General features: G+C 45.7%; 2 protein-coding genes across 7 annotated transcripts in view; one reads left to right on the top strand and one right to left on the bottom strand.

The window, feature by feature from the left end:
* The window catches only part of LOC149372613 (uncharacterized), a 54,376-nt gene extending 49,128 nt beyond the window's left edge, over nucleotides 1-5,248 (bottom strand). Inside the window, exon 1 of the mRNA XM_089567125.1 lies at nucleotides 5,136-5,248. Within this exon, the coding sequence (XP_089423251.1) occupies nucleotides 5,136-5,181 (46 nt within the window). The 5' untranslated portion in view covers nucleotides 5,182-5,248. The remainder of the gene's footprint in view (nucleotides 1-5,135) is intronic.
* LOC149372614 (tudor domain-containing protein 7-like) overlaps nucleotides 1-18,916 on the top strand; it is a 56,621-nt gene that overhangs the window by 1,425 nt on the left and 36,280 nt on the right. Inside the window, exons 1-6 of one of the 6 annotated variants that reach the window (XM_089567126.1) lie at nucleotides 5,947-6,120; nucleotides 9,961-10,051; nucleotides 10,577-10,682; nucleotides 12,735-12,846; nucleotides 14,885-15,058; nucleotides 15,643-15,883. In XM_089567126.1, the coding sequence (XP_089423252.1) occupies nucleotides 6,022-6,120; nucleotides 9,961-10,051; nucleotides 10,577-10,682; nucleotides 12,735-12,846; nucleotides 14,885-15,058; nucleotides 15,643-15,883 (823 nt within the window). In that variant the 5' untranslated portion in view covers nucleotides 5,947-6,021. Of the gene's footprint in view, nucleotides 1-5,946; nucleotides 6,121-8,963; nucleotides 8,988-9,078; nucleotides 9,403-9,522; nucleotides 9,776-9,960; nucleotides 10,052-10,576; nucleotides 10,683-12,734; nucleotides 12,847-14,884; nucleotides 15,059-15,642; nucleotides 15,884-18,916 lie in introns of those variants that run through there. The other 5 variants (XM_089567131.1, XM_089567128.1, XM_089567129.1 and 2 more) reach the window with 5 other exon arrangements.

The following is an 18,916-nucleotide window of genomic DNA, read 5'->3' on the forward strand; positions in this document are numbered from 1 at the left end:
TGTACTACATTAAAACATATGCACTAGAGCTGTTCAAGCTCGGCAATAGCATCACGTAACTGTCTGCGAGTGTTCAAGTTGAAAACATTATCAGGCATCTCATTGAATATACATGGGATATAATATGACCTCATAGACATACCAAAATGAGTTCGCACTGCAGGGACAATATATCGAGAAACTTTTCTTAATGGGATTGGTTTAACGTTGTGGAACCGAAATTCAGAGTTCCAGAAATATCTGAGTACAGTGACTTGTTTGAACACAATGTCAAAGGAAGGCAGACCTGAAGAAAGGAATACACTTTGCTGTTTATGGGGTATTGAATAGATGACACTCTTAGCCATATTCTTGAGAATACGGTTTATCCTATTTTTCCATGTTGCAGAACAGTTGAAGAAACAGCACATGCCATATCTCAGCAGAGAATACCCCAAAGACTGTGCAATTAAACGTCTTATGGCAAATGGCAGGTAGGCCCTTAGAGCATAGAGCAAGCATGCGACGCCTCTAAGCTTCTTACTGAGGTGTGCCATGTGCGTGTTCCAGGATAAATCACTGTCAAAGTAAATGCCAAGGTATTTCACGGACGGAACACATGTAATGGGGTAGCAAGAACATGCAGTGCAACTGGAGCTGTGCAAAAAAACCGCAGCGTTTTTCGGGATTGGCTTGTGTGCATTTTTAAAGCACACTAGATGAGTTTTTTGGGGGTTTATATCAATCAGGTTACATTGAAACCAATCATATAGATTAGTAGCGTCCTGTTGAAGTTGACGGAGTGCGCAAGAAAAATCTGTATTAGATGAGATGAGGAGGGTGTCATCTGCATATTGATAAATCTGTGATGAAGTTATAATGCTGGGGAGGTCATTAACATAGAGATTAAATAAGAGGGGTGATAAGATGGATCCCTGGGGAACACCACTATATAAGTCTATAGTTCTGCTTTGCACAGGTCCAAGTTCCACCATTTGAGATCGCTGAGACACATAATTTCTTAGTAACATTTGAAAAGGACCACGAAAACCATAGCAAAACAACTTTTCACAGAGAATATCATGGTGAACAGTATTAAATGCCTTCCTGACATCAAGAAAGAGACCAAATGCCACTTCATTTTGATCAAAACTAGAATGAACGGAATCCGACATCTTTTCTAATAACGTTTGGGTACCAGAACCAGCAACAAATCCGTATTGATGTGGGCTAAGCACGTTATGCCTCAGCAAAAATGCTGACATTGTACATAAGACGTGTTTTTCTAAAATTTGTGATATACACGACACGATAGATATTGGGCGATAATTCGTGATATCATTTCTTTTGCCACCCTTGTAAAGTGGTATAACACGCGCTTGTTTAAGAGAGCATGGTAAGAAGCCACTTTCAATCATATCATTTAGCATAAAAAGAAGGACACACTTCAAGCTTTGGAAGTTTCTGGAAAGGTCGCTGATAAATATTCCATCAATTCCAGCCGATTTGTTATGCCGTAGACTGGAGATTATGCTGAAAAGATCTGGCTCTGTTATGTGTGGAAGAAATGCTGAGTCAATCACAGAAGAAGGAAGTAACGGCGAACGTGATGTGGCACGGGCAATGCGCTGTTCTTTAGAAAAAAAGTTATTAAAATCATTTGCCAAAGAGGATGTCAAGTGACCAAAACTATGCTCTATTGCGTCCTTGACCGGTCTACGCTGACGCCCGCGCAGTTCGTTCACGATAGCCCAAGTTTTGGCCACGTCATGGTGGCAATTGCGAAACTGGCTAGCATAGTAACGCCTTTTAGAGGACCGAAGAAGAGCGGTTACTTTGTTCCTAGCAGCCCGAAATTCATTTCGTAAGTTTGCATTTTTTGGTGAAGCGCGACATTTTGACCACAGCGCTTCTTTGCATCTAATGGCTGCGAGAATGTCAGCTGTAAGCCAGAAACAATTATTATTTCGTTTTTTGGCAATGATACTTTTTTTGCAGGATTCTTTTAAATTTTTAAGAACCAAAACAAAGTTATCGTAGGCGGTATCTTTGTTATTTCGTGATATAAATGAGTTCCAGTCGAAGGATGACACCTTACTGTCAAATAGTTTTCGATCTAGTATAGTCATAACACACCTGCTATCATTAGGTTTCTGTGCAGAATCGACCTTAGCAAAGTGGCATAGCGTAAAGTAATGATCCGCTAATTTCTTTCGAATGACAGCTGCCATAACATAAGACAAGTCCGACGCGCGTACGTTAACGTGGTCTATGCAAGTTTTACACAAACTGTTGTTTACGATCTCTTCTCTAGTAGGATCTGAAAGTAGTGTTTCTATACCATGATCCGCAAGGGCATTTAGGTAGCTTTGTGCAGATGCTCTCTCAGGCTTTAACAGATCAATATTCAAGTCACCCATTATGCATAGGTTACCTTGGCTAAACCTTTGCTTACAAACGTCATGCAATGCTGTGATAAAATTAGCCACGTTTCCAGACGGTGGTCGGTATATGATAAGGAGATGACTCGAAATGTTGCTGTACGAAATTTCAAATCCCATTGCCTCTGCAGCGTTGATGGAGATGTTGATATTGGAAACCGATAATGAATCCTTGAAGAAAACAGCAATTCCTCCACCCTTACCCATTTGGCGGGTAAGGAAATGCTCCGTATAACCCGGAAGCTTGAACATGCAGGTAATATTGTCAGCAATATTTACCTCTGTGAAAGCAAATACGTCTACTACTTGGTAAAGGTCTTGTGCGATTACCAGAAATTGATTCCAATGTTTTCGAATGCTTCTAATGTTAATGTGAAGAATAGTAAGAGAACTCAAAGAAACTGGATGGAATGATTGGAAACAGACGTCAAAACTTGAAAAAGAAGCCATAGCAGTAATAGTGAATTTCCCTACGTCATTTTGTCAATGTCTGAAAGAGACGCGATTTTGATAACGGAAGCCCCCACTTCTTTTCTGGCGAAAACTTTGCCATTCTTGACCCAGACAAATTTGAAAGATTTTTCCTTTCCTCGGATTCGAGCTTTCCAGAACAGCTCACTGTTCATACGGGTCAAGTTTTCATTGAAGAAAACGGAGGAGAGCTTGTGGGACTCATTTAGCGTCCTAAGTTTGCTTTTTACCTGCAGCCATTTCTCCCGTAAGCTCGGGGACGAAAACCTGACCATTACGACCGGAATCTTCCCTTGTCTCGATGATAGACGGTGCAAGGAGGCTATCTCAGATTGGTTGAAGTCACGTACTTCAAGTGTTTCAGCCATCTGCGCAACTTCAGCCCGCAGGTCTTCCTGTGGCTGAACTGGCAGTCCGCTTATCTCTAGATTGGACAGACGGCTGTACTGTTCACTTTCATTGAGTTCCCACTGAATTCGGTGAATCATCGAAGCCTGTTCGTCAATAGTCCCTTCTAGAAATGCAACCTTTTGCTCAAGCGTCTTTGTTGCCTGCACGGCATCGTTGCAAGTCGCAAGGAGCGTGTCGTATTTGGATGCCAAGAATTCTACTGATGTTTGAACCTCAGTAACTGTCGTTTGCAGGCCTTGAATTGTCATGACAAGCTTCTCGAGTTGCGCCGGCAGAGCCAGGAGGCTATCTATGCTTATCTTCAGTTCAGAAACAACCATCAATTTTTCTTCCAACGCAGCCACTTTTTTAAAAACGTCCGATGGTTCTTCAGTTGGCTTATCATTGGATTTCACGGGAAGTGACTCCCCGCGACACACGCGACATCGCCATTTTTCACGTTTTCCTGGTCCCATGGATGAAAATGTATTCTCGGAAAGACCGGAGCAGTCACCGAGATGGTGCCCAATGCTACATTCGCAGCAAACAGTTCGTTTTCCATCTGTAGGTAGAGCCTCATTACAAACCCCACAACGTGCCATTGTGAACAGCCGAGAGTAATATTAGCAGGTGTAGCAAAGCACACGGTATGACAAGGTACAAATTGCACAGATTGCAGTCGGCGGTACAGGTACAGATTGCAGGTACAGATTGCACAGATAGGGAGACCTGTCCGATAGAGTCCCTCTATTAATAAATTCTAACAGCCTCATAATTGGACGCAGCTGTGCTCAGAGACCCTTTAATTCTCAGCAAAGCATCTCGATGTGCTCCGTGCTCTGAGCAGTCAGCGCGAAAGTTTGTTTACTTTTAAGCTCTTCGAACGTTCAGCTTCCCTTTTAGCTTTCTGGGTGTTCAAACGCAGTTCAGAGAAACGCTGACTTCTGTCAGTTGCAGCGGCAGTAAAAAAGACGCAAATCTGGATCACTGTTGCCACCGCGTCGGCCTTGACATGCCATTTATGGGCCTCATATCGCCGCTTTCGCTGCGTTTTTTCCATTACGCGGCGTGCGGAGTCATACATACGGCGCTGTACTCAAGAAGCTCATAGAGTTTCTGAACGTAGTAAGAAACTATGCCAAGGAGAAGCGATGGGCCCATCTCGAACTCGAACAGTCGGATTACACAGGGGCAGATTTCTCGTCAAGAAAATAGAGCCCAACAATAGCCCACGACACCAGGAAACGCATTCACAAACAGCGCGAATAACTACCCAACAGTCACGAGTAGAATTTCTGGCAGTTGTACCCCCTCTTTAATTCGTATTTTACTGCGATAGGAGTGCCGTTGGCACTTGAGGTAAATGCCGCCGTCGTCGGTGTGAAGTCTGAGTTAGGGAATACCTCCGGAAGCGCCACCTACCTCCACCCTCTACAAATGCCCATGCACGCAGCAGCGGAAGGAAAAAGCGACAGCGAAATCGAATTCTGGGAGCGCAGCGGGAAATTGATGAGCCAACTGCCCTCAAGAAGCACCCCACTCCCCACCCCACTTCCACCCTCTTGAAGAAGAATATAGAAGCAATAGCATTCTTCTTTCACTCACCCCCGCCACGGTGGCTCAGTCGTTAAGGCGCTCGGCTGCTGAACCGAAAGACGCAGGTTCAATCCCGGCCGCGGCGATCGAATTTCGATGGAGGCGAAGTTCTAGAGGCCCGTGTACTGTGCGATGTCAGTGCACGTTAAAGAACCCCAAGTGGTCGAAATCTCCGGAGCCCTTCACTACGGCGTCCCTCATAGCCTGAGTCGCTTTGGGACGTTAAACCTCAATAAACCAAGCAAACCTTTCACTCACCATTCAATTCATATCCCGAGTCCATTTCGCTCCCCAGTGTATTCATGCAGTTGTGATTATGTGTCACATTAAAAAATTTGGAGGCCGCTTCAGCTTGGTCTTTAAGAGTGGAACGCGACAGCATCTTGCAGGGTTTGCAGCCTTCGGGCTACAGCCGCTTATATCTGTTTTTTCAGCCAGCGTCCGTTCCGTTCCGGCGGACGCGGTTGTTGCGACGCGCGTCTTTGCTCTCTCTTTTTCTCTTTCCTCATATCCTTCAACTCTCTTCTATCTGCACGTGGCAGCGGTGGTGGCTCGGCTTGAGCCAGTCGGCAGGCCCGTGCACTTTTCCTTTTCATCCTTCTCTCAGTCGCAACCACCACTCATCTTACTGATCAATTCGCGCTAAAAGGAACATACACACGAAAACACAAACGGACGAAGCACGAAAACACAAACGGACGAAGCGCGCTTCGTCCGTTTGTGTTTTCGTGTGTATGTTCCTTTTAGCGCGAAATGATCAGTATGAAGCACCAACTAGCCCCCGCTCTTGCATTGACCACCCATCTTGCAGCGCTGCCGAGGAAGGAAGGTTAAAGATCCCCATGTGGTCGAAATTATTCCGGAGACTTCCACTACGGCACCTATTTCTCTCTTCTTTCACTCCCACCTTCCTCCCTTCCCTTATGGCGCGGTTCAGGTGTCCACAGAGATATGTGAGAGAGATACTGCGCCATTTCCTTCCTCAAAACCGATTTTCATTTGAAGGTGTGTGTTTTTTTTAGGCAGTTTAATCTGGCCATCCAAGCGCATGTGGTGGTGGTGGTGAAAACTTTATCTACAACTGGGGAGTTTGGGACACACAGGTCCGCGGGCCCCCGCACGGCCCCACTGCACTCAAACGTTCATGTCCCGGAGGCTCATGACGCTGGCAGCCCGGCCGGTGGCGATGGCTTGCTTGGCCGGGTCCTCAGAACGCAGTAGGGTCTCCCAAGCCTCCCAAGTGGTAAGGTGCTCCAGGCCCCGCGGGGGAGGATCCGCCGGGCAGAGGAAAAGGATATGGTCTAGAGTGGCTTTGGGGTGGTGGCAGAGGGTACAGGAGAGGTTTGTGTGGACTTGGTGATAGCGCGAGCGTATATAAGGGGAGGGTAAGGTGCATGTTTGAAGCCGCCTCCAAAGTGTCTGATGATAATGGTTGAGGGAGGGATGGAATGGAGGTTAGAGCCGACGCTCGGCTTTGCAGGCCTGCGTCATTTCACTGAATGAGTGCATGCGCTCCCGCGAGAACCCCAGGTCGGAGGCCGCCGGTGCCCCGTTGAGAGAACCTCGGGCTAAAGCGTTGGCGGCCTCGTTTCCGGGATTCCCGGAGTGGGCAGGCACCCATATCAACTCCATGTAGCGGGGTGGGTGTGCGGCGAGGGAGTTCAGTATGCTAAATGCAGGGACGTGAACTCTCCCGCGAGCAAAATTTAGTATGGCAGTATTAGAGTCGGATAGAATATATCGGGCCTCCGTGCGTGTGATGGCCAGGGCAATGGCGGCCTCTTCGGCCTCCTCTAGGGTGCCTCGATGCCAGCGCCGTACGGCGCAGCGCTGGCATCGAGGCACCCTAGCCTCCTCCGAAGTGGCAGTAGGGGTTATGTGAAGGGTGGCAATCGGTTGGAGGGAGGAGTTCGTGATGGCTACAACCGCGTTCTCGCCCGTGCATGCGGCATCCACCCAAACGGCATACGGTTCCGTGCCATAGTGTTTGTGGAGTGCCCGTGCGCGAGCTTTGCGGCGAGGTTCGTGGTAGGTGGATGCATGTTTTTGGGGAGAGGTTTAATAAATAATTCGCGGTGAATGTGGCGGGGGACCTGGAGCTGTGTGGGATCCATGGCTGGTAGGTGCACCGAGGGTGTGTAGGATGTGTTTGCCGGTGGTGGTTTTCGCGAGACGTATGTATTGTGCCTGTCGGTGGGCCTCGATAAGCTCCCCTACCGTATTGTGCAGGCCTAGTTGGAGGAGTTTTTCGGTTGAGGTATTTGGGGGTAGGTGTAGTGCTGTCTTAAATGCTGTTCGGATCATGGCATCCAGGGTGGAGATTTCCCCGGCCTGGAGTTTCAGGTCAATTTTTCTTTAACTCCCTTCTTCATTCCTTTCCTCGCTGCCCTGCTCGGGTGTCGGTAGAGAAATGAAAATGTTGTTGATGATGATGTCCTGCTTAATGGCACATACTCACGGCGGGGGATTGGCCAGAGTGCATAGCGGATACAAACGCACGAAAGTTACCGCGCCCTTCCTTTCCTCAAAACCATTTTTATTTATTTATTTTTATGACAGGAGGTAGAGAAAGAGGCCATATAGTGAACTGGAGGGCTCCAGAATAATTTCGGCCACGCGGAGTTCTTTGTGCAAATTGACATCGCACAGCACGTCTTATTCACTTCCATTGAACCATATATATCATGAATTTTGATGGAGGCGAAATTCGGGTAGTTCGGGTGCCACCGAGATGTGAGACAATTACTGCGCCATTTCCTTCCCTCAAAGACAATTTTCGTTTTACGCACGGCGCGGCCGCAAGGGGCAGCACCAGTGCTGGGGGCATTTTTTGTCAGTTTTGCTGGCGCTTTCATTTCATTTACCTTGAAGACCCCCGGCGGGGTATTACATAAGGGGTGGGATGAGCAGGAATAAGGTACAAGACAATGCAATTTGTGATCATGTACAAAAAAATGTTGTTTAGAGCAAATGATTAAGGACAGCTGATGTCGTCGATATGGGAAGGCCGTTCCAATCTTTAGCTGCACGTGGGAAGAAGGAAGCTGAAGAAGTCAGGCACGTGGGTGAAAAACTTGAAGCGTGTGGCTAGTGCTGTGAGAAATGTGCGATGCTGGCGTGATGTTCACAGGCGCGTAGGCGCTTAATTTCGGTGCATATATAGCGGTCACCTGCTATAAACTAATATTATTGGTTGGAAGAATTAATGTCTCTTTATATTTCTTCCTCACATTCCGGGGATTTGTATAATTCGACTCGCAACCGCATGAGTGGTGATGCTAGCAAACACGTTGCCGTTGGCGCCTGTCCGTTGTCTCCTCGTCTTTTTTTTTTTTTGTTCTTGTGAAATTATTTGCGCCTAGGTGGTTTTTTTTTTTTCCCCCAAGTTTCAAGATGCTTGCTACCGTTGCCAGGCTTGCCTATTCACATTTGCTGTGCGGTAGCACATACGGTGGGGCCAGAAGTACTACGTAGCGGGACTATCTATCCGTTCGAGACTAGGGCGCGCCTTTCCTTCAGCGCATTTCATGATTACATCTACTGCCGACGACGAGATTGTCTGAAACTTTTAATGCATTGTCTTGCAGTAGCCAAATGCACTAAAAAAAAATGAAAGGCAGTGGTTCAAAGCACGTCAGTCGCAGTCGAAGGGAACGCGTCCTGCTCGTCGTATACACAAGTAAGCTGAGCTGAACAATCTCTGCGCGCGCCTGCGATGCCCTCTTCGAGGTGTCGAGACAGCGAGCGCCGCGTTTCGTCTGCTCAGCAGACGACACGTCTCTTCGCGAACAGAAATGGAAGTATTTGGACAGTGGTCGAGTCCTATGAAAGCTTCTACCTGCTCATGATTAGGCGGTTAAATAAAGAAAATAGGCATATATAAGGGCTGGAGTTTTTGGATGCTGACTGAGGTCATAAATCTTCCGCGTGTATGCCGCTGCCCCGCAGCAACACCAGCAAAATCCCTCCCCTTCCCGCTCTTCCCCTCACAGTACACCCTTCAACAAATGGCCGCGCCGCGCCGTCGGAGCCACCGTTCTTAAATATACATTATATCCCTGCGCTTCTACCATTCAACACCAACTACTCATCCGACTGTAGCGCCACAAGGTAACTTTCTGATGCCTTCCTGACTCCTTTAAAAATCTTTAGAATCTTTTGAAAAAAAAAAAAAAACGGTTGGCAACACTGTACTTTTAACAAGCTTTTAGTAAGGTGGCGCCTGCTGTGCCTGTAGCAGGGTACTTTCGGTTTCCGTTAGTTGCTGTTCTTCAAGGTTACACGTCGCGTTGTTCGAAAGCACGCCGGCGTGCTGGCAGCCATTGTTTATCAGCTCTTTACAGACACGAACGCTTACGCAACGATAGACGAAAGAAGACGACAACCGAAAGCGCACAAGCGCGGCGTCGGAGGGTGCCGAACGTCTCGATTGTTTTCACGTTTGATATAAGCCTACAAGCGGCCCTAACGGTGCAGCATGCTCCACTTCTCGTACTCTGACACAAGGCGGGAATAGGACATATCGGTGAGTAGTGGTGCTCTTCGAAGATCTAATCCGGCGCTAGCGCCGCGCTGTCAAAGTGGCGTTGACCTCGCATCACGCGACGAACTATTGTCGTATGCTTCCGCGTTCCTTCAACATTTCTTAACTTGAGTGCTCCGCCCGAAAGCTCACTCTCTAACAAAGCCTTCGAACAGAGTTTATAATTTAGCGTTTCACGCTCATTCATTTCGTGTGGACGCACGGCACGCGTTTTGAAGCTGGCATTCCCATTGGTTGCGAGCACAACCAACAAGAATTCCTTAATTGCTTTCTTCTGGGCTTGAAGTGGGCCTCGGCGGCGGCGGTTGTAGCGGTTAAAGCAGACGGCACTTGTCCTTCCACCCTGCCGTCGAAGGTTGGAACGCGAATTCGTCACTTGCGCGCGGAAGTACTCCGGAAGTGATGCTAATGGAGCAACCGCATTCGATTGATACGGAATGCGGCTGTAGCGATTGTTTTGGAATGAATGGCGTTCGAACTGAGTTGTTTGACAGCTGTCCTGTTTTAGTCATGCGTTCATTTTGTCTGGTCTATTTTTAGGTCGAGATGGAGACTCAGCAAGAGGTCGAAACATTTCTCCACTCTGTTCTCAGCTGCGAGAAAGGTGGAATTCCACTGTCTAAGCTGGAAGGTAAAATGGAAGCAGTACGCGCGCACGCTGTGACTTCTTGCCGCTCTGTTCTTGCCGCTCTTGGCTTGTTTTCGATGGTCTGCATGTTATTTTATGCGAAAGTTCTCTGAGGTTCTGCTGTTAGCTGGTACCGCTTGTTTTTTTTTGCGGGGTTTTCATTAATCATTTGTCAAAGGACAAGAAATAGGGACTTCATATGTGAGCCTTGCATATCACTGCTTTAGAAGTGCATGTTCAGACTGTAATACTGCATTCTAGTAATTGGATGTCATGCTGCAGCCGATGTTTGCTTTGTTTGACAGAAAATTATATTAATATGCAAAGTCTTGCCACAACACTGTCGCTGTGGCAGGCAATGTTTTATTTTTGTTAATTTGAATATTGTAGTAAGAGCGCTCATGCATATGATCGCGAAAATTAGTGATTTTCTCGCTGGGTCTGCATTGTTTCACAAGAGAAACAGAAATGCCACTTGAGTTTGATTATGTTGTGTCTGGTACTGACAAAGGTCAACTGCTTTTGCAGAAGAGTATGCAGTGTTGATTGGCAGCCCTATACCCTACCAAAAGTTTGGCTTCAGCTCTCTAATCGACTACATAAAGAGCATTCCTAACACAGCTGCCATTCGAAAGTGAGTCATGCATTTTGTTTCTTTGCAAGCAGCATGCATTATTGGGTTTCTTATATGGTTTATTTTCTGCCCTTGGCTTTTGCATGTTTTTATGTTGAGTGCTTTCTGTGTGGCAAAAAGTTGTAGAAATTGTGTGATCGAGGTTTCTTTATTCACACAGTCAGTACACAGTTAATGCATCAGTTGTTAGTGCACGTTAAAGAACCCCAGGTGGTCGAAATTTCCGGAGCCCTCCACTATGGGGTCTCTCATAGCCTTAGTTGCTTTGGGACGTTAAACCCCATAAACCAAACCAAAGTTGTTTGAACTTGATAGGAACCGAAAATTTGTTTGAATTGTGAGATACAATTTAGAGGAATCGTTTTATTAAACACTTGATGATCTGGGTACCAATGCATCAGTTTGAATGAACTAGAAGCTTGGATTAAACAATTTTGAAGTAATGAGATTTTATTGCGTTTTTTTTTATTTCTTGAGAGGTGTCAGGGGGTTATATTAAAATGTTGAGTGGCAGTCAACAAAGGAAGAAAACCAACATATGGTTATGTCACGACCGGCTTTATTACTTCGAAGTAATAAAGCCGGTCGTGGTCGTCGGTTACGTATATGTTTGCACATTGTTGCCATGATAAAGAATTAAAATGAACATACGAATGAAATGCTTTATAATAAAAAGTATTAGTGTTGAATTTATTAAATTGCCCAAGTAGCTGCTTGTGATTCTTTAATTTTTACTTATTGACTTATGTCTGGCAGTTTCTTCTATTTTTCATTGATAGCAGATAAATGGGATTGAAAGAATTAGTTAAACTCTCGAGGGGGTACTGGACACTGAGTTAAGGGGATGTTAATTTGTTTGGTTGGTGGAATGCATGTTTCAATCTGGTTTTTAGAATAGAGTTGCAGTGTTGCTGAAAGCCGGCTGCAGTGTTTATTTATTTATTTTTTTTTTCAGTTTAATCCACCTTGCAGTTATTGCTTTCACATTACACAGGCAGTAAAGTTATTTAGCTTGTCTTTTTTGCGACATCAGAACAAAGAAGTTGATGAGCAATGTTGGTAGGCTATCACGTCGCTTTATTTCTAGTGCCCCTGACCACTCTTCATTGAGGATGTTATATTCGCTAGCTGCGATGCATCATCTAAGGAATGACCGCTTACAAATTTTTCTGTGAAGGCTCGTTGATAGCAAAGTTAGTTACAGCTTTTGCAATCAAGCAGCTTTGCCACTGTTCTCTTAGGTGCGCCCTTTCCTAAGCCGGTTTTCCTTGCATGCCGGGATCACTAGCCTCTACAAGTGATATTTCCCTTTTCCCCCACTTCTTGTGGGGAGGTGTAAAGCAACATCACAGGTCTGTCATGCAACACTTTTGCAATATGACACTTGTGTGTCGGCACCTGTCTCCTTGACTTGATGGATGACATTAGTGCCCAGTGCTGAACTAAGACATGGTTATCAAAGTAGAGCTGTAGGACATGGTATTGTGTGAGCATTGGATTAAAATGAATTCTTTAGAAGGAGGCCTTCTGCAGGCAAACAGAAGGAAGCTGCTAATGGAGTTGAAGAGTTGGTGTAGAGTTGATAAAGCTGCCATTGCAGAAAATGAGTGGCAGAGGGGAAGAATGCGGTTGTAAAATGCAAATGACTAGAGACCTGGGAAGTCTCTCAGCCATCAGTCAAGATGTTTGAGCCATGCATTTCATGGGGCTTAGACGAGTGTGCTTGGTTTTGGTCCTGATACTTTGTAAAGATGATATCTGAATCTCAGTGTTCAGGGGCTCTTTAAAAGACCTGAATGTTTTTTTTTTTTCCTTGCAAACTTTTTGTATGCTGCAAGGTCTTGACTTTTAGCCGTTATATGCTCTCGTTGGAAGGGGCCAGGGGTAGTGCTGTATCATATTTAGCTGCACTAGTAATGTAGGTTGTAGTGACATGGTGTTTTTTTTTGAAAATGTGCTGAAAATATTTTTTGTTGTGACAATTTTGATAGATGTAGCCATGTGTATACTTTATGTATGTTTTAATGACCATATGCCCCTTTTGATCACTAGGTCACGTGAGAATGGGTCAACAATTATTGAAGCTGTTCTCAAACCTACAACAGCTCATGTCTCCCAGCTTGTGGCTGGTCAAAGGGTGGCATCCAAAACAAAACCAATCATGGTGAGTCTGTGCAAATGCCTATTAACATTGTGGCTTTGTGTTCCCAACGGTAGTCATTGAAAGATCTTGTGTGCGCTAGCATCTCTGAGACTTGTTAAGATGATACACACACTTTTGTAACAAACAATATGTTGATTTATTTTTTTATCATACTGTTGTACTCCTGTTACTCAGGCAGTTTCAGCTACCTTTAAAGGGACACTGAGGAGAAATTGAAGTTGACTTGCATCGGCAGAATACCAGCTCCTGATTACAAAAACGCCATTCATACTGACAACAAAGCTCTTGTAACGTAGAAAAGAGCAAGAACCAAAATACAGGTATCGCCGCCACAGGCCAAACTCGCAAGTACAAGCGTGATGAGGTCATAGGACAAAACAGTGTTGCTAGAACCAATAGTTCTAGCAACACTAGGACACGAGGAGCCATGAATCACTGAGGCGCAGCAAATGCATGCCCAAATCTCCTTGACGTCGCCAGATGGCGCCACGTACCCGACAGCCACGCGCGCTCCTGCCGCGCCGGGACCAATCAGCGCCTGCATGCTCACAGCGGTATGCGGGCTCCCGGTATTCCGCTTACGGTAACAAGGTACATGGTATGCTAAAGGTGTCTATTTGCGAGAACTTCGTTGACGACTTCGAGAACGGGATCCATTGTAACGCTGGCAAAACGCCGGTGCAAACGCAAACGAAGCGACGGCCGCAATAGCCGATAGATGACTTCAACGTGCGGCCGGCGGTAGCTTTCTTTTCGGCCGCTGCTTGGCCGCACTGCTGGCCGCCAGAAATCACGGAGTCTGCGTTATGTCATGTGCACGTCATGTTTCACGTCACTTAGTCCTGTATTGTCATAGGAGAATCCCAAGTTTGAATCAGAGCGGCGGGAAAAACTTTTTCAACTTCGAATCCAGATTTCTTAGAAATAAATGCATCTTTCACTGCCGGCCAAGTGGCAACAAAGCCAAGAAATTCTGAACTATCGGATTTTGCTATAAAAAAAATATTAATAGAGCTCTCCTCAGTGTCCCTTTAAACTGAACAGCAGCTCGGGCTTACGACTGCTGTTGAACTGAATGGCTGCATTTGCTGCAGTTGGCTGAGGAGCCAAAGGAAAGAATGGAATCGGAGTGTGAACTTCTCGATGGCTCTCTGCTCAATAGCCTGAAAACTAAGCTATGATGCTTTAGACAGTAGTTAACCTCTGTAACACCCAGCATATCAGGTTTGATGCAGAGCTTAGAAATGCGCATAAGATTCATATCTGCTCACATCACTGTATAAATTGCTAGCATACGTGAAGTAAATGTCTTCTCTTATACATTTATCAGTGCAAGGCAAGCTGCCACAGATATGCAGGAGGCTTGTTAAAAGATAACTTTGTCCAAAACTAACCCTAGCAGCAGAACTGCCTAAAATTTTTCCACTCTCTCAGATGGTGGTGAAGTTTTGAATTTTTCACTTCATCTGCTGCATGCACCTCCATATTTTCACTTGGTGTTTTGGCCCTTAGATATTCCGAAATAAAATTTGTCTCTATTCAATTATTGTGCAATAATATTTTTCTTAATCTGCGAGCTTTATATACTTCTGCCTTCAACGGGTTATGAGTGATGAAGTCCTGGAAGTTCTCAACTTTCATCCGACACTTTCAATGTCTGGGCGTTACAGTGTTAAAGCAGCACTTTTATGGTCTTGTTTTTGTCACGTCTTCTATTATTCAGTGTGCTAAAACTCATACTGATGGCCCTTGTATCCTGCTAGTTATGCCTGAACATATTCAAATTTGTGCAGTCCTTGTGTATACCTTGAGGGCTGTGCCAGTTTGCTTTTGTTAAAACGGCATTGTATTTCAAATGATTGGCTCAAAACATAATTTGTCAAGTACTTTGCAGAACTGTGTACCATGAAGTGGTGATATGTTCATTGAGACCTTGGGTGACAGGATAGCCTCTAGCTGTAATGAGGTGCATTGGTTGTGTGCTTGCATGCGTACTCGCAGCTGCTGTCTTTTAATACTGGTGTAAATCTTGTTGCAGCGCCCAAGCCGCCACCCCGCACCCAGAACTGGTCCCAGTGTGAGGTTTGCAGGCTTCCAGGGCAAGCTGGACAGCCAAAAGGGCGTAGCACCAACCGTAGCAGCGTCCATCAGTCCGGCTTCTCTGCCACCCAGGAGGGCCTATCGTGGTCAGGGCAGGGGTCTGTCACAGCTGGTGAGCATGGATACTTCCTCTCCAGTGCTGGTCATTTCACTTTTCTAAGAGCAGTGTTCAAGTCTGCAGCAATTTCCTAGTGGCAGAACACTTGCCTCACTTTTGGAAGGAACTGGGTTAGAATCTAGGTACTGCGAGGAGCATGCTGGCATTTTAATGAATACAAGTGGCCTCCGGTTCTTGGCTGCCCGTGGGTGAATGGGAGATTTTCTCAATCAAGTTCGTGTCTCCACAATACGCTGTGCCCAAAAAATGGCAGGGCAAGCATTTTTCCAAGCATGAAATATAAACGCAGTTCCTGCATTTGTTTTGACTCAAAATATGCTGATGTGTTCTCACTGAGGATGTATGGACACTTTTCAAGCACTAGAAGCGCAATCAGCATTTCATCTTTGTCCGATTTTGTTAGTTGGGCGAAGTGTGCGCTGCAGAGAAACCAGCTTAACAGTTAGGCAAATCTCCTGTGGGCCATAGAAGGTGCCACCCAGTCTCTCATCAAAAACTTGACTATCAAATGCATTTCCTGGGGACTTTGCCTGTGTGGGCCGGTCAGTCTACCAACTAAACTGTGCATGTGTTTGCAGAAGCAGCCCAATGCGAGACCTGGTCCTAGGCACGAGGTCCCTCCCAGGTTGCAGCGACCGAGTAATGGGGTGCCCTCCACTGCTGCTGCCAACAGCTTGCCGGCCAGCAATGGCACGGCAGAGCCTCCGTTGAGAGCTCCCTTGAGCATGCCTCGCACGGCTGACAACCCATTGCGGCCTGTTGCCATGCCCGCACCTTCTATGCCACCGCGGTTGCCCACTCCGCCAGCCAGTCCGCCTGGTGAGTGCATGGGCTCTGAGTAATGCGCAAAGTTCAACCTCATCAACCCTTAAGAGTGCACAAGACTGAGCATCGAAGGAGACGAGACATGTCGCTGCACTGCTTGGCCTCTTTTAATATCCTTTGGCTTGCTCTTTTGTTTAAACTCACTGATGTCAAGCCCATATCCCCATTGGATAGTGGTTAAAGTGAACACGGCTTTCAAGCTTTGAGAAAAAGCTAAAAAAAAATTTGTTTTGAAAATCAATCATTTTATCTGCTCATACGCCTCGTTTTCTTTACTATCCCAAAATTTAATTTCTGAAATCCACCTGGAAGTACTGTATTTACTTGCATAATTTCTACACCCATAATTTATTGCCGGGTTTATATATAAAAAAAATGTTTGCTGCCGTAGTGAAGGACTCCGGAAATTTTGACCACCTGGGGTTCTTTGATGTGCACTGACATCGCACAGTACACGGGCTAGAATTTCGCCTCCGTCGAAATTCGGCTGCCGCGGCCAGGATCGAACCCTCGTCTTTCGAGTCAGCAGCCGAGTGCCATAACCACTATCCACCATGGTGGGTTAAATAGCCATGAATGAGATGATGACATAATGGAAAGAAGTGGAAAATAATAGAAAGTGCATCCTTCTGTTAGGAGTTCAAAGGTCATGATGCACAATACACTGTATATTGCTGCATACAAGGCAACCGTTATATTACAAAAACAACTATTTTAAATTGGAGGGGTCAATGCATATTTGGTGCCAACCTATATATGGGGCCTAACATAGTTTTGCCTGAGCTGAAGCCCCTTCTTGGCAGATAGAGCTCCATGTGTAAAAAAAAAAAGTTAATCTTTTGTAAACTGGTTACGGTAAACAATTTGAATTGCATGTTATTTACCTGGCTTGCTCATGCTGCTGTTCGCTTTCACGGATGAACAGTTGTGAGAGCAACTTCCTGTAACCTTCGGCACGTGCTTTAATGTGAAACTACTGAGCTGTTTGCTGATTGGTCAACCATGTCATATGCAAGGGTACCATTTTATTGCCATTTATCTTCATTTGCCTCTGACTGCTGTCTTCTGGTGGGAAACTACATAACGTATAGTGTGGTGGGAGATGGCAGGGGTATGCGTCAACTTATATTTGTAGTCAACTTTATATATGTTATATATTGCACGTTATGACCTTTGTTGAGTTTTAAGACGTGTTCGCGAAATCTCCACATAATTTGCAGTCCCCCTTTTTGCAACGCAATTTTAAGGGAAAAAAAAAAAAAATGCAGAAATTTACGAAAATAAATACGGTACTCTAAAATGATTGTTTCATGAACTATGGTGGTGCTGCATATCGGCGAAACTCGAAATGTCGACATTTTTCTTGGTTTCAGTTTCCTGACTAGATGCTCACCTTGTGGAGCAGATTTCTTCACCACTATTTTTGTCTATTTTGATCCTGATTGTTTTGCTGCACTATACTTTGTGACAATCTTGATTTTGAATTTTGTTCAATAAGAGACACAAGGCAGTAAATCGCCATCATGTGCGGCCCAGCTGACTGGCGGCAAACCTAACAGCCAGTGGTTCGGTAAGTTTCAGATTCTGGCGTGACACACGCTCTGGGCGTTACTGGAAGTTTGCTCTCGCAGCCGTTCATTCGGGAAAGCAACCACTGGCGTGAGTGAGCCGGGTAAATGGTGCGCAGTTGTGTTTCCTTTTGTGGCTAATTTACAAAAAAACTAATGACTTTTTTTGACACATGCAGCACCTGCTAGGAATGGGCACTGGGACAGGGCCCACTATCCACGGGTCGGGAAATACTATCTCCAATTTTGAACGGTTGTTTTTGTTAAAAGAGGCCCACTTACGTACGGTTTATTGCGCATTATAACCTGTGAACTCCTGAGATAGGGTATAGCTAGCAGCCGCTAGGTTTCATTTTTTTTTTTTTTTTCTATTATATCGTCATCTCCTTTATGTCTCATTAGCTGGTGTCGACTTGTTTCCACTTGTGTGCTGGTGTGTCTCGGGAAAGGGTGGTTCTTTTTCAAGCGATCGAGGCACACTGGTTCTCTCACCCAAATCTGGCACTCCCGCCCAAAAAAGCCAGTCGTGCTTGTTCCTTACGCTATGCATTGCAGGTATGACTTTGCTTTGGCTTGGCCTTCGCAGTCTCATCTTTGTTACAGCAGCCTCCCTTGGTCACTTGCACTCCTTTTGCAGCCGTACGCAGTGACGCGGCTGCGCTGATCTTCCCAAGTCTGCCCTGTGCTTGCGTGCACAGCAGGGAATTCAAAGTATGCTAGTAAAAGGCTATAAATCCAGCTAATAAGCATGGTGTGCATAATTTACTCGAGTAAATGTGGTAATATTCAAATCTCGTTATAACCCGCCGCGGTGGCTTAGTGGTTACGGCGCTCGGCTGCTGACCCGAAAGATGCGGGTTTGATCCTGGCCGCTGCGGTCGAATTTCAGTGGAAGCGAAATTCTGGAGGCCCATGTACTGTGCAATGTCAGTGCACGTTAAAGAACCCCAGGTGGTCGAAATTTCCGGAGCTCTTCACTACGGTGTCCCTCATAGCTTGAGTTGCTTTGGGACGTTAACCCCCAGAAACCAAACCAAACCAATAAGCCAATAAAACCTTGTTATAACAAAACTGTTTATAATCAAATAATGGATATAACAAAGAAATAGTTATTCCTCTTGGAAACTCCCATAGAAGCCCTTGTATTTGTCTCGTGTTCACCTTTAAGCTTCACCTTTAAGAGTGGAACGCGACAATGTGTTGCAGCGCTGCCAGGGAGTTCATGGGGTTGGAATGCCATCTTTGCCCCGTGGACAAATTGAAAATTGTTTTTTTGAGGAAACGAAATGACTCAGTAACAGTCTCACTTATCTAGATGGACATCCAAACCGTGCATATGTTTTTACGCTGCCCCCAATTATAAGTCGCCAGTTCCCCTGATTATAGGTTGCCCGTACGAATTCCTGCAGGGAGCGAGGCTCTAACTTAACTTGTGCTGCACAAAACGCTGAATCATATG

Source organism: Amblyomma mixtum, chromosome 1 (genome assembly GCF_055824585.1).
Source record: "Amblyomma mixtum isolate Tamu chromosome 1, ASM5582458v1, whole genome shotgun sequence".
Lineage (NCBI taxonomy): Eukaryota > Metazoa > Arthropoda > Arachnida > Ixodida > Ixodidae > Amblyomma > Amblyomma mixtum.